The sequence below is a fragment of the Acomys russatus genome, chromosome 29 (assembly GCF_903995435.1).
Source record: "Acomys russatus chromosome 29, mAcoRus1.1, whole genome shotgun sequence".
NCBI classification, from domain to species: domain Eukaryota; kingdom Metazoa; phylum Chordata; class Mammalia; order Rodentia; family Muridae; genus Acomys; species Acomys russatus.
Window position 1 is genome coordinate 6717105 of NC_067165.1, and position 15717 is coordinate 6732821.

The window sequence follows — 15717 nt, forward strand, 5'->3', positions numbered from 1 at the left end:
TGAAAGTAGACACACGTTACATAAAATCTGTAACATTTATTTAGGGAAAGAAAAATCCCAATCTGTACACACAACATTAATACTTCAGTGATGTTCCATTTGAATACACAACATGATTCACGCGCAACAGTCCTGTTCACCAGGCCGTATCTAGAATACCTTCAGCCAGACAGCCCAGAATCGTATCTGAAATGCACACACATTCAACTTTCTGATGGGTTTTGCTTTTCTTGGAAAGAGTTAACCCCCAGCAGAGTTTAAACAAGACAGCTTCTCATATACGCAAGCCCAGAATCTGACAGAGGAATCCTACAAAATCAGAGATTTTGTCATTAATTTATTTACTTCTTTTGGGCTTTTCAGACAGGCGCTCTATACATCCCAGGGTGGCCTGGACCTTACTTAGTAGCTCAGGCTGGCCTCTAACTCACGGTCCCCCTGCTCTGTCTCCTGAGTGCACTTGTTAGAAGTTGATTAGTTTTGTTATATTTACTTATCTACTGAATGTGGGAGTGAGTGTGCAGAATGCACATATGAAGGTCAGAGGACAACTTGTGGGGATCAATTCTCCCCTTCCACTGTGGGGATTCCCGGCACAGGGAACGCAACTCAGGCTTGTCAGCAAGCACCTTTACTTACTGAGTCATCGCACTCACTGGCCCACAAGTCAGTGACTTAAAAACAAAAGTTTCTTCAGATTATCCAAGAATACAAATCTTGACATAGCATTCTTTAATTTTTGGTTGAAAAATGCTCAAAAGAATTTTCCTTTATGGGGGCTGGGGAGATGACTCAGAGGTTAAGAGCACTGTCTGCTCTTCCAGAGGTCCTGAGTTCAATTCCCAGCAACCACATGGTGGCTCATAGCCATCTATAATGAGATCTGGTGCCCCCTTCTGTCTGATGCTCTCTTCTGTCATGCAGGCATACATACAATAGAATGCTTATATACATAAATAAATCCTTAAAAAAAAAGAATTTTCCTTTATGAAAGTGTCTCAACTTTTTATTACTTAAGGAACTTCTTCCTTCAAAGTTGATTAAAAGAGCCTGGTGCAGTGACACATGCCTTTATTCCCAGCAGAGACTGGCCTGGTTTACACAGCAAGTTCCAGGATGGAAAGGGCTACATAGTAAGAGTAACTTAAAAGACAACAAACAAACAAACAAAAACTTAAGAAGAACTCAAATTTTTCCATACAGTAAACTCAGTCACCGGGTGGTAGTGGCGCATGCATTTAGTCCCAGTATTTGGGGGCTAGGCAGGCGAATATAGTAAGAGTAACTAAAAAAAGCAGCAAACAAACAGAAAACTTAAAAGAACTCAGAATTTTCTTTTTTTCTTCTTTTTTTTTTTTTTTGTTTGTTTGTTTGTTTTTGGTTTTGTTTTGTTTTGTTTTTGGAGACAGTTTCTCTGTGTAGCCTTGGCTGTCCTGGACCCGCTTTGTAGACCAGGCTGGCCTCGAACTCACAGCGATCCACCTGCCTCTGCCTCCCGAGTGCTGGGATTAAAGGCATCCACCACCATGCCCGGCTAGAATTTTCTTTTTTTTAAACTCAGAGTTTTCTACAAAGTAAACTCAAAGTCACCAGGTGGTAGTGGTACATTTAGACCCAGCCTAGTCTACAAAGCAAGTATCAGGACTGCCAAGGCTACACAGAGAAATCCTGTCTCAACAAACAAAAAAAGTTGAAGTGTTTATTAATGAAATAGATTTATGATTTGCCACAAATAATTCTGATAAATTTTGAAAAAACTATGAAAACCTTGCTTGGCCTATAGATCGAATTCCAGGGCAGCCAGTGCTGCACAGAGAGACCCTGTCCGACTCAATAGATCCAAGGCGGTGCAGAACTCAGGATTGTCCCGGCCTAGCACACCATGCTGGGGTTACAGCTCAGCATGGTGTTACTCACCACTATCTGACGAGTTTCAGCTAGGCTATGCTGTCCTCAAGAGCTGTCCTTTCAGCACAGCAGTAAAACACTGCACTGAGGTTTGTATTAATTTATTTTTTTTTTTTTAAAGTAGAGCAGTGGGAAGACAGAAAAAAGTTCTTCCTTAGGCTATTAGTCATCGCAGTGTCTTGGGTTAAGATTTGGAAACAGTTGCATGTCACAGAGTGTGCCACATCATGCCCCAAGTCCACGAAATCCTAGATAACACAAGCCATGATGAACCAACTGCAAAGTCTCTACTGTACTTTTATTCCTCTCACTGGTGGGTTTGCATTATTACTAAAATAAACACTTTGAGTTAACACTGAAAATTTCAAAAGCATCAACACACAGCACATGACTAAACATCCAACATCCATGAGATCACCAAGGCCATCTGAAATAGCCACAAGCGCTTTAAGAAGGAAGCAGTCTGCAAAGCTCTCCAGAAGCAGTCTTAGAGCAGTTCTGACCCAGACAGACAAACTCTCCACATAAAGACTGTGCAGATAAAACTGGGAAAACCCACATCAGCTGGGAGTGGGCCTTTAACCTACGCCTGTAACTTACTAACACTGTTTAAATCACAATGGAAGTCCCACAAATAACCAACCCATAAAAATGTGCTGCTGGAAAGGAGCCATTGCAGATTTCCATTACAAAATGGTTCGTTTGTTACCCCCCACCACCACCCCACCCCCGGTTTCTTTTTCATGACAGAGTTTCTCTGTGTAGCATTGGCTGTCCTGGAACTCACTCTGTATGCTCTACGTATGCCACAATGCTAGGCACTGCTCTCCTTCCCTTTCCTTTTTCTCCTTTAAAAAATTTATTTATTTATTTATTTTTGGTTTTTAAGACAGGGTTTCTCTTGTAGTCCTGGCTGTACTGGACTTGCTTTGTAGACCAGGCTGTCCTCGAACTCACAATGCTCCACCTGCCTCTGCCTCCCAAGTGCTGGGATTAAAGGTGTGCGCCACCATAGCCGGCTTCTCTTCTCCCCACCTCAAGTATTGTTAGACATTGCTCAGGGCTTTGGGAGGAGGAGGAGGAGGAGGAGAAGGATGTATTTTAAAACACTAGGCCAAGCCTGGCTTGGTGCACTCCTATACTCTCAGCACTCAAAGGGCTGGGGCCAGCCGAGTATATGTCAAGATTTTATCCCAAAAGGGCAAAAACTAGTTGGTGGATGGTGGCCTATGACTTATCCCAGCACTCAGCACTGGGAGGTAGGGTGCAAAGTCATCCTCAGACACACAGTAAGTTTGAGACTAGCTCAGGGTACAAAAAAAGATCCTGTTTCAAATAACAAAAGGAAACAAAACCAAAAAATGGAGCCAATTTTACTGTTCATTAATTTACTATACTTTGGCACATGAATAGTTGTCATTAGCATGTACCAAAGGGGGAACGTAAGGTCAAAGGGCATCAGTGTTATCTTAATAGATCCTATAATTTCTTTTTAAAATTTTTTTATTTTTTGGTTTTTCAAGACAGGGTTTCTCTGTGTAGACTTGGCTGTCCTGAACTCCCTTTGCAGACCAGGCTGGCCTCAAACTCACAGCGATCTGCCTGCTTCTGCCTCCCGAGTGCTGAGATTAAAGGCATGCGCCACCATGCCCGGCCCAGATCCTATAATTTCAAAGAGCCAAAAGGAAGTGACTAGTAATTCAGGCAGTGTGCTTGGGGAACACAGGCAGGATGGTTGAGAGTTCTCTGGTTACATGAGACAAAACAAAACAAAAACAACCAAACAAGAAACAGTCTCACTATATGGCCCTGGCTGTCCTGGAACTATGTAGACCAGGCTAGCCTTGAACTCACAGAGACACACCTGCCTCCACTTACGCCTCCCAAGTGTTAGATTAAAGGCATGTGCCACCAAGCATGTCTGGTTGGTAGTTTTAAACATAGATCTTTGGTTCTTTAGAAACAAAAATATAGACGCCAACTCCCAAGACAGTTTCATTCCTCCTCATGCTGGGTAAACCAGAGTGTCGTCCTGCCCAGGGTAACAAGCAACAATAATTATGGTCAACTCCTAAATTTGCTGGTCTGATAGGATTTCTTTTTAATCCTCAGGCAAGATCAGTAGCCGCTGTGTCCACTCATTACTTTTAGATTTATGGCTTTGATAATTAAAAACATTCCCTACTCCTAAAATAATCTGAAGAGCCAGGTATGGTGGCGCACACCTGTAACTCAGGAGGCAAAGTTACCATATTTTTCAGACCAGAAAATGCATCCAGATTTTTGTTTGTTTGTTTTGGGTTTTGGTTTTTCGAGACAGAGTTTCTCTGTGTACAGCCAAACTCGAAGATCTGCCTGCCTCTGCCTCCCAAGTGCTGGGATTAAAGGTGTGTGCCACCACACCTGGCAATGCACCAAGTTTTTGGAGCAGTAAAACAAGAAAAATAGTAAAAACAGCATTGGACCATCATAAGATGCATCTTAATTTCCTCCCCACTTTTTTGGGGAAAAAGTGCATCTTATGGTCCAAAAAATATGGTAGGCAGATCGCTGTGAGTTTGAGGCCAGCCTGGTCTACAAACTGAGTCCAGGACAGCCAATTGCCAGGGTAACAGAGAGAAACCCTGTCTCAAAAAACCAAAAACAAACAAACAAATAATAATAATAATTTTTAAAATTCCTTTTCTCTTTTTCTGATCGTAGAGGTTAAACTCAGGGTCACTCACTCCAATGCTGAGCCACATACACTCTCAACCCAGAAGGAAAACAAACCACAGCAAACCTAGTCAGTACACAAACACCAGATGCTTTGACTTGCTATACTTTGTTTTATTTGATTACAATCTTACAAACTCTAGTTCCATTTCCTTTCTGGGAGGGGTGCTGGGGACTGGACTGGGACCTGTGCATATGAGGTTATGTCCAAGTACAACAAGGTCATTCAGGTTAGTCTGAACTGTGCGTAAAAACACACCCCTAAGCCAGTAACTTTGGAGGTACCTTACATTATTGTCTCCAATTACAAAGGGGAGGCCTGTAAAGGCTAGCTAAACATTTATAATTTATAAACATACACATATATTTACTATATTTTAGCTATGTTCAGGACTTTATTGAAAATTCTGCCTTAATGATGGCTTTAAGAACCGTCCCAGACCCTGACAGTCGTGGTGCACAGCTTTAATCTCAGCACTTCAGAGGCAGAGGCAGGAGGATCTCTGAGTTAGAGGCTAGCCTGGTCTACAGAGTGAGTTCTAGGGTAGCCAGGGATACACCGAGAAATCCTGTCTCATAAAACAAAAAAAGAGAATCATCCCATAGTCAGACATAGCAGTACATGCCTAGAACCCTACCTATTCATGGCTGTCAACTGAATGAGATCAATGTACACTACAGCCTTGGGTCTAAATATAGTGAGACTGTATCCTGGAGGCAAAACTACACCGCCACCCGACAAACAAAAATAAAAAACACAGGTGCTAACATCTTGATATATTTGGGATGTGATCAGTTACTTTGGGTTTCTAGTTTTTTGAGTTTTGCAATGTAGCCCTAACTGGCCTGGGAAACAGAAATGGAAATGTTTTTGAGTCTTCATGTATCAGGTTATCTTGACTAATTCTGTAAGCTGTTTCGACCGTTTCTGCTTTTTCAGATAGGTATCAGGTAACCAAAGCTGGTTCTGAATTTGGTAGGTAGCCGGTGATATTGGGATTTTAAGTGTATATCACTATACCCGGCTATATTTTTCTAAAACTTTGTAAAAGGAAGGTTAGCATGAAGAAACATGAACTTTTGTCCTGACATTTGAAGCCAAAGTTCTCAAATACCCCCAAAGCACACCAGGTAGGTGTGGTGGGTCAGCAGCACCAACTTGCAAGCTGTTGCAGACTGTCCTATTGTCAGAATTTCGCCTTAGACATTAAAACTGAAGGAGAATGTCACAAAAAGAAAGTTTTCTTTTCTCAGGAATATGTTTAAGTATGAAAAATGCATCCTTTTGTGGTAGAGGCTGTTGAGACAAACATCACTAGGTAGCCCAGGCTAGCCTCAAACTTTAAACATTCTTGTCTCTCTAGTATAGATCATGGTCTTGAGCAACCATCTCAGGAGACAATGTGTCTTCTAGCTCTAAAAATTCCTTGAACCAATGAAGTACAAAACCATAGTTGTATATGGCTTTTTAATAATTCTACGTATCTGTTTTCCTTCTGTTTGATTGAGTATTCATCCCTATGAAGGAAGTCTGAAACACTCACGTCTGAGGAGTGCGACACTCGTATGAAACATGTCAGACATGTTAAAAGCACACTAGTAAACCAATCAGCTGGTTACTGTATTTATAAACAGGGTCTCTATTGTAGTTCCGCTGGCTTAGAACTCACATTCCTTTCACCTTCATTTTCCACATACTCGGATTACAGGTGCTTGCTCCCATGCCCAGCTTAAGCTAGCTCCTTTCTAAACTAAAATATTGACTTATTTTAAAATTCTACTGAGAACATTTTAGATATGTGTGAACATGGTCCGAAGAGAGTTCATACTAACCCTATTCACAAAAGGAGACGTACTGTACTTATCTGTTTTGAGATGGGATCTTGCTATCTGGTCCACGCTGGCCCTAAATGCCACCTGCTCCTTTGTGTTTTGGATTAAGGGCAAGTGCTATCAAGCCCCACTTAAAATAAAAATTTTTTTCTGTTTTGTGAGAAAGCGTCTCCCCACACAGCCCAGGCTGGCTTGCAGCTCTGTAGCCGAGGCTTACTTCCGACTGTAACTCCTCCTGTCGCATCTTTGTGATTACCTGATTACAGGTTAGAACTATTCCCAGCTTAAAACCAAAGTTGAAATGAAAATTGAGTTTGTTGGTAACTTGGTGCCTCCCAGGATAACTGATTTTTCATTATATCAATTATCTTAAAGGAAAGGCAACTGTCTAAAAACAAAATTCCATCAAAACCATTTCCTCTTACCTACCCAACTACACAGTTAACCACACAGCAGCGGCCTCTTCTCTTGCATCTTTCTCTAATATGAACACAACATAAAGAAGACATGCTAACTGTCACTCTGTAACACAGGCTGGCCTCCAACTCACAGCATTCCTCCTGCCTGTCTCCTGAGTCCTAGGATTACAAGCATGAGTTGCTTCTTCCTGACAGATACACGTATTTGAACAGTTTAACCTTTTTTTGATGTGTGTATGCTGCTGGGTATTGAATTCATACATACTCAGAATACACTTTACCACTGAGCCATACCCTAACTCAAGGTTATATTTTTGCAACAAACTTTTGTTGTCTGGCTGGGTGTGGTGGCGCACGCCTTTAATCCTGGCACTCTGGAGGCAGAGGCAGGCAGTTCTCTGTGAGTTTAAGGCCAGCCTGGTCTACAAAGTGAGTCTAGAACAACCAAGGCTACACAGAGAAACCCTATCTTGAAAAACTAAAAAAAATAAATAAATAAATAAAATAAACTTTTTTGTTGTCGATTGTATTTAAACAAATTAACTCTATGGATAGTCTCTATTCCACTGAAGAAGAATGACTGGGCAAGAAGGGATAAAAAGAGCTGGTTTTGAACAATGACATTGTAAAAACTGCACTCTTTTACAACATGACAGGTAGTGTCTCCGAGAGGCTTTGGCGCAGAATACTGTGGTAACTGGGGGAGTATTTCCAGAGTAACCTGCAGGAATGGCCCGTGCTTCAGCCTTCAGCATGAAGAGCAGCTTCGACACCAGTCTTAGTACAGGACACCAGGAGCACCTGTTCCATTTTCAGAGCTCTATCACAGAAGCACTTTAATTCCTTTTCAACTCTGTTCTTCTTTCATAGTTTATCTTTCTTTTCTATTCCATTGACTGCCATCCAGGCTCCCAACAGCAAGGAGCTGCCAGAGACAATCTTGTGAAAGATACAGAGAATGGAGGCATTTCTACAGAAGCAATATAAACTTACAGCTGAGGCAGAGCTGTAGGCAAGGTAGTAGCCCTGCTCTCCGGCAAGGAAAGTCTGCCTAAGAGTTCGTGCAATTATCATGAAACTGTAGAATCTCAAGCACAGGTGAGGGTCAAACACTGAAAGATCTCCTAAGAGACAACAATGAAGGAAGACCTTTCTTGCCTCATAAGTTAAAAGTCACAAGACGAATCAGACTGGTCACATGGGCAGTACTGTACATTACCAATCCCAGACGGATCACAGGCTTCTTACCACAGACCCCACCCCACCCCCAAACACCAGAGAGCACGGAATTCCAAACAAACCAACCACAAAACCGATTCCCATTGTTGGCTGTCCAGCGCTCTCTGGCGATCAGTGCAGCCGGGGCTGCGGCTGCTTTGCACAGGGAGGCGGCCTCCCATGGCGCACAACGTGCTTCTCTAAGCTGTCCAGAATGGCTGCCGCGATCTGCTGGACATAGGGATCTGTCTGCTCATGCTCTTTAATGTTGTACAAGTGCTGCAGTCCGCCTTCTTCAATCAGCATGCTGCAGTACCGTGAAGCTGAAGGAAAACACAAAGAACGTTTTGAAGTTATCCTACAAACAAAACACGTTCTTCAGAGCTTAAAACAAACCCACATCAAAGGCCATGCATGGTGATGCATGGACCAAATAAATCTACACAGTAAAACTCGGCCCAAAAACCTCACAATCAGGTGTCCTTTATTCCCTTCAGGTCAGGAATCTTTAACAAAATTAGAATTTTATGTGTATGGGTATTTTATACATATACATGTGTGTACCGCTTGCATGCCAGGGCCCTGAGGAGGCCAGAAAAGGGTATCAAATGCCCTGGAACTGGAGCTATGACAGCTTGAGTCACCGTGTGTCATCTGGAGAGCAGCTGGGACTCTTACTGCTGAGACTTATGTATCTTATTCCCCCCACACCCCATTTTTTGGACTTGTTTTTCCTGTGAGACAGGGTCTTATTATGCAGGCCAGACTAGCTTTGAACTTCCTGAGTGTCATCCCCCTCCAGTGGAGTCTGAGTGACAGGTACTACACAGGCTGAGAGTAAGACCCCCGAAGAAGGGAGAGTCTCCTGGACTGGGGTCGCTGTTCTCGCCAGCAGAGAAACTGCAGTTTCAATACTCTCATTGCTGGGAGCGATTTTCTATTTCTCTCTAATTCTAACTGCACTTCACTCCCAAAGCAGGACTTTCCAAGCATGGCGATGGTTGCTATGAGACCCTGGCCCGGGACTGCAGCCAGGGACTGCCCATGGCCGAAGGAGTTCTGCTTCACTTCCACTTACTAAGAGAGACATGACTAAAAATTCATCATTAGTTAATAAGTTATACTATGGCCCACAAAGAAATGGAGTATTTCTAAAGACTCCAGGCAGTAGCACTCAGGCATCAACAGAGGGAACTAAGGAACAGGGGAAACGCCCTGGCACACAGGTGCTGGGCACAGGCTCCATGAGGGGGAGGACGCTGGCCCTGGGTAAGGAAAGCACATGCATATCGATCACTGCTTCACTCAGAGCTGCAACTCAAAACAATAACAGCGCAGTAGCTTCGCATTTTGTGCCTGTGCCTGTACGCTTGATTGCTCACTGACTTCTGTGAATCTGCTCTGTGGGAAAACACTGTGGGAAAATGTAACCAGAAAAAAACCCTGCTTTCAAAAAACGTATATAATACTAGACTTCTTGGCTGAAAAACGCACTCAGACGGTAGCTCAAACTTGAGCCGCCTCTGTTTGTCAGCGCCTTATCTCTGTTCACCGATGCTCCAAGAACCCCCGATCCCAAGGACCTATCCCTGACTGAGCTCGTGGTCTGTGGTACCTGAGTGTTAGAACATCAGCGTGCCACCAAGCACACCTGCCAAGCTCTCTGCAAGAATTCACCTAATTCATAACCTAAACCTCTTACTCTTTATTTTAAAAGTTGGAGCCTTGAGACTAGAAAGATGGCTCAGAGGGCACAAGGGTTTGCTGCCCAAACATGAGAGCCTGAGTTCTAATCCTAGAATCCATGTAAAAAGACATGACCATGTGTGTCTGTAACCCCAGGATTATGGGACAGAGAGAGGCAGGTCCCAGGAAGTCCCTGGCCAGCTAACCTACCCAAAACAGCAAACTCTTGGTTCAGTGAAAGGAAGGCAGAAGGCAATAGAGGAAGACAATGTCCTCTGGACTTCAGATGTGTATGCAGGGGTGCACGTGCTCTCACAGGCATGTGTACACTACACACACACTAAAAAGTAATATACTGAAAAATAAGTGCAACCAGGGGTTATGGCGCACGCCTTTAATCCCAGCACTCGGGAAGCAGAGGCAGGCTGATCTCTGTGACTTCGAGGCCAGCCTGGTCTACAAAGCAAGTCTCAGATAGCCAGGGCTACAGAGAAACCCTGTCTAAAAAACAAACAAACAAGACAAACAAAATGCTTTCTGGCTGGCACAGTGGCACACACCTTTAGCCCCAGCACTCAGGAAGCAGAGGCAGGCAATCTACTTGAGTTTGAGGCCAGCCTGGTGTACAAATCAAGTTCCAGGACAGCCAGAGCTACAGAGAGAAACCTTGTCTCGAAAAACAAAAACAAGTCAGGCACGGTAGCCCATACCTGTAATCCCAGCACTTGGGAGGCAGAGGCAGGCGGATCGCTGTGAGTCAGCCTGGTCTACAAAGGGAGTCCAGGACAGCCAGGGCTATACAGAGAAACCCTGGCTCAGAAAGAAAAAAGAAAAACAAAAATAAAATGTTTTTCTGAAGGCTGGGGAGATGGTTCAGCAGTACAGAGCACCCACATAGAAGCTCACAACTGTCTGTAACTCCAGTCCAGCGAATCTGATAGCATGTAAGTGGTATATGCAGGCAAAACACCCATACTCATGAACTCTCAGTATGACCAGCCTGAACTACATAGTGAGTTTTATGCCAGCTTGCCAGAACTACAAAGGAAAAACTCAACAACCTCTCACTCCCCACCAACTCCTAATGACTTTCTGTAGAGGAGAATTTCATTTGAACCATAGTTTTATTATTGGTACATACGATTCTTGCTGCAGACATGTTGCATGGCCCAAACTGCCCACAGCTGGACTCCCGGTGTCGTAAAACAGCCAAGAAGTGGAAAAAATGGATTAAAGGACCTAAAGGTTTAAGAAGGGGGAAAAAAAAAAAAATCAAGCTCACATTTTATACAAAGCATCGTTTTTAAGCAGCAATTCTTTGGGGGGGGGGTTGTTGGTCTGTTTGTCTGTTTGTTTGTTTTTGAGACAGGCTTTCTCTGTGTAACAGACCTGGCTGTCTTGGACTCACTTTGTAGACCAGGCTGGCCTCGAACTCACAGAGATCTGCCTGCCTCTGTCTCCCAAGTGCTGGGATTAAAGGTATGGGCTACCACACCCAGTTTAAGCAGCAATTCTTACATCTTTAAGAAAATTTGTTGGGTGTGGTGAAGCACACCTTTAATCCCAGCACTCAGGAGGCAGAGGCAGAGGCAGGTAGATCTCTGTGAGTTTGAGGCCAGCCTGGTCTACAAGCGAGTTGAGAACAGAGAAACCCTGTCTAAAACAAACAAACCAACAAAAAAACCCTGGAGTACTGGGGTTACAGGAGTGCACCACTGCGATTGGCTTCTCTTGGTTTTGAGGCAAGGCCTCACATAGCCCCGGCTGGCCTGAAGACGCCACGTAGATGAGAAGGGCTCCAGTTCCTAATGCTGCCCGCCTGCCTGGTCTAGGACTGTAATGTGCCACCACGCCTGATTTTACCTGTTGCTGGGGTTTTCGCATTCACTAGGAAAGGGCTCCTTAAGTAAACCACATCCCCAGACGAGGAACAGACAGTTCTCGAAGGAACAAATATAGATGAATAGTAAATACTGGAGAAAGTAACTCAACTTTCTTAGCTATGAGGGAAAAGCAATTAAGACTATACTGAAGTTGGATGCACCAGAGAGGCAGGAAAGGAACTATTTGCGGAGAGCAAGAGACAGCTTAGCAAGTAAAGGCACTTGCTACCAAGTCTGACAACCTGAGTGTGACACAAATGACCCATAGGGTAGAAGGAGAGAACCAACTGACATACATACCATGGTGTGTGCAAGCATTCCTCTCCCTCCACACAACAGAAACAAACAGAAGAATTGTTACAAATATTTCTTTGCTTTTTTAAAAAATAAGAGTCTCGCCCTCTAGCCAATGCTAAACATCTTGAACTTTCTGCGATCCTCTTACCTCAGCCCAGGCTGGCCTCGAACTCAGAGATCCACCTGCATCTGCCTCTAGAGTGCTGAGATTAAAGGTGTGCACCACTACCGCCTGGCCCCCTTCTCCCCAGCCCCCATTTATGTATTAGTGGGGGGTGTGCATGTGTTTTTTCACAGCATGCTTGTTGTGGTTTTCTCCTACTAACTACCACACAGGTCCTGGGGACTGAACGTAGTCACCAGGTGAAGTGACAAGTACACTTATTCTCCGAACCATCTGGACCCTCCTTCTCTCCTTCCTTCCTTTTTCCTGTTTTACAACCAAGTTTGAGAACAGGGGCTCACTATGCAGTCCTAGCTGGCCTGGAACTCCAGAGAGCCTCTGTTTCCCAAGTGCTAAGACTAAAGGCACGTGCCACCACACTCCATTCTTTCATCTCTATGTGTGCATGTGCGTGCGTGTGTGCACGTGTCGACAACACTATATGCACATACACACATAATAATTATCCTTTTACACTTTCTGACAACACGTTGGCAGGCACCATCTAGTTCAGAGATGCAGGGAAGTTTTGGGACTCTGCCACTTCTTTTGCACCCAACTGCCAAGGCACAGTAGTGATCTGTCAGTCCAGAAATACCCTCTCCTTTAAAAAAAAAAAAAAACCTAAATTGAGAACACTCAGATTGGACCCACACCATCTTCCAACAAACTTCTGTCTCCTCTCACCTTCTTCTTGGTCTGTAACGAGAACATCCCTCACTCAGTAGCAGATACCCCCTGCCATGGGTCAAGACTGCTTCATGGGAAAACTCTGTTGTTCCCACCACTAATGTGGACCACATAATTCTTTCACTCTTCACCCGGAACAGCAGCAGCTACTTCTGTGGCCATGGGCTTCTTGTTTTTTTGTTTTGTTTTGGTTTTTTGGTTTTTTGAGACACGGTCTGTGCTAGCCTTGGCTGTCCTAGTCTCGCTTTGTGTATCAGGCTGACCTCAAACTCACAGCAATCCATCTGCCTCTGCTTCCCAAGTCTGGTATTACAGGCGTGCGCCACTACGCCCGGCTTTGGCCATAGGCTTCTTACAGAAAGTATGAAGCTTGAATTTAAAAAAAGATTTATTTATTATGTATACAACATTTGCCTGCATGTGTGCCTGCCTGTCAGAAGAGGGTAGTAGATCTTCTTATAGATGGTTGTGAGCCACCATGTGGTTGCTGGGAATTGAACTCAGGACCTCTGGGAGAGCAGTCAGTGCTTTTATCCTCTGAGCCATCTCTCCAGCCCCGAAGCTTGCATTTTTAAATCCACTTCAATAAGGTTCTGACAGCCAGTGGCTGGGAAGGATCTAACCTGCTTCATCCTTACACACCAGCTACCTCGGAAGTGCCACCCACTAGCCCACCCTACCCCTTTTTTTGGCTACAGAACCTCAGTATCCAGTATAGGCCAGGTTGCCCTTAAATTTGCTATGTAGCCAGGCCTACCCTCCTACATCTGCCTCTTTTTTAAAAAGTTAGTTATCATTGTGTGGTGCATATGTGAGTCCATGTATATTAGCACAAATACAACAGCAAGCACTGGTAGTCCAGAGGACAACCCTCAGGAGTCAGTCATCTCCTTCCACTGAAGTGGGCGAGATCTAACTCAGACTGTCAGGTAAGTTCTTTTCCCCGTGAACCATCTTGCCCACCTGCTCTGCCCCTGAGCACGGGCTTTATAAAGATGAGCCACCACATTGGGCCCTGAGAAACACACTTTAAAGAACTTGATTTGTAAAAAGAGAAAATTGGAGACAGTGATAACTAGTGAAACACCATGAAAACAGTACAGAATTTGTCTTTCTGTTTGTATTGCTCTAGACAAAAATGGGTTTAAAAACTGTTGAAGCTGGGTCCAGACGTCTCTGTGAGTTCGAGGCCAGCCTGGTCTACAAGGTGAGTCCAGAACAGCCAAGGCAATGCAGAGAAACCCTGTCTCAAAAAACCAAGTCAACCAATCAATCAGAAACTGTTACAGCAGGTGAGAGCAAGAAGATAGAAGTGAGGGGAATAACAATCAGGATGTAATCTGAATAAATTGTAATAATAAAAAAAAGTCCACACCAAAAACAAAAACAAAACAACAACAACAACAAAAAACCCAAACAAGCAAACAAAAACCTGTTGCAGACAGACAGGCTGGAAAGATGGCTCAGCAGTTAGCAACACTGGCAATCCATCCCTCCAGAGTGTGCAGTGTAGATTCCCAGCACCCACATGATGGCTCACAACCATCTGCACTACAGTTCCAGAGAATCCAGTGATCTCTGAGGGCCATGTATACAACATGGTGCACAGACATACAATCAGCCCAAACATCCACACATATATAATTAAAATAAAATCTCAAAAAACTAAACAAGTCAAAATACCAGCATGTATGAAGTAGCCAATAAAAATAAGATGTAATAAAATTATGTAGCAATGAGAATATTCCAGACAGGGCAGGGCATGGTGGCACACACCTTTAATCCCAGCACTTAAGAGGCAGAGGCAGGCAGATCGCTGTGAGTTCGAGGCCAGCCTGGTCTACAAAGCAAGTCCAGGACAGCAAGGGCTACATAGAGAAATCCTGTGTGTGTGTGTGGGGGGGGGGGGATCCAAACAGTAAGTCAGTAAGTTGCTTATCTTACCATCTAAAAAAAATTTTTTTGAAGGTTTTTTGAGACAGGGCTTCTCTATGTATCCTTGGCTGTCCTGGAGTTGCTTTGTAGACCAGGCTGGCCTTGAACTCACAGAGGCCCGCCTGCCTCTGCCTCTCAAGTGCTGGGATTAATGGCATGTGCCACCATGCCCAGCCCACCATCTAAATTTTCACAGGAAGACTTAGCCTTCCAGAATGCCAGTTCTGTTGTTGTTGTTTGGGGGAAGGTAGGATGGGAGTTGAGTGACAGGTCTCATCTTCCTGTCTGCTGCCCGCATTAGCACTACAGGCATGGGCTGCCACACTCAGTCTATGTGGCGATAGGGATCACAAACCCAGGGTTTTATAAATGACAGACAGCACTCTACCAGGCACTACATTTAAAGAGCAGGTAACAAAGTTCAGGGATCTGCCTTCAATAAATATGGAATAAAGAAAGGGATGATGGCTAAATAGTAGAAAATAAGTCAAATTACCCATCCCCACCGCCCCCCACGCCCCAGAGACAAGGTTTTCTCTTGTGTTGGCCTTGGCTGTCCTGGAACTGGCTTTGTAGACCAGGCAGGCCTTGAACTCAGAGAGATCCGCCTGCCTCTGCCTCCCAAGTGCTGGAGTTAAATTTGTGTGCCACCACCATCCGGCAAAAAAAAAAAAAAAAAAAAAATTAACTGCCTCGAGACAGGGTTTTGTCCTATAGCCCAGACTGCCTGAAAGTTGGCAGTCCTCCTCAGCCTCCTCAGTGCTGGGATTATGAGCATGAACCACAATAGCAGCAACTTGGCTTTACTCTAACCAGGACTAGATGTGTACTTGAAGTAAAGGTTATATATGAAATTGACAAGATTACTTATAGTCATGCTAATTACCTGTATGCTACCATTTCACACTCTGGAGTTGGCCATTTCAAAATAGCTGAATGCTAGAAGACACAAGACATAGGATATATTACA

At 44.1% G+C, this 15717-nt stretch overlaps 1 protein-coding gene across 1 annotated transcript in view; it reads right to left on the reverse strand.

Moving 5' to 3' along the window:
- Window positions 1-7041: 7041 nt before the first annotated feature.
- Zyg11b (zyg-11 family member B, cell cycle regulator) overlaps window positions 7042-15717 on the reverse strand; it is a 48492-nt gene continuing 39816 nt past the window's right edge. The window contains exons 12-14 of the mRNA XM_051172085.1: window positions 15634-15686; window positions 10921-11018; window positions 7042-8416 (exon numbers count right to left, since the gene is read on the reverse strand). Coding sequence (XP_051028042.1) covers window positions 8226-8416; window positions 10921-11018; window positions 15634-15686 — 342 coding nt within the window. The 3' untranslated portion in view covers window positions 7042-8225. The remainder of the gene's footprint in view (window positions 8417-10920; window positions 11019-15633; window positions 15687-15717) is intronic.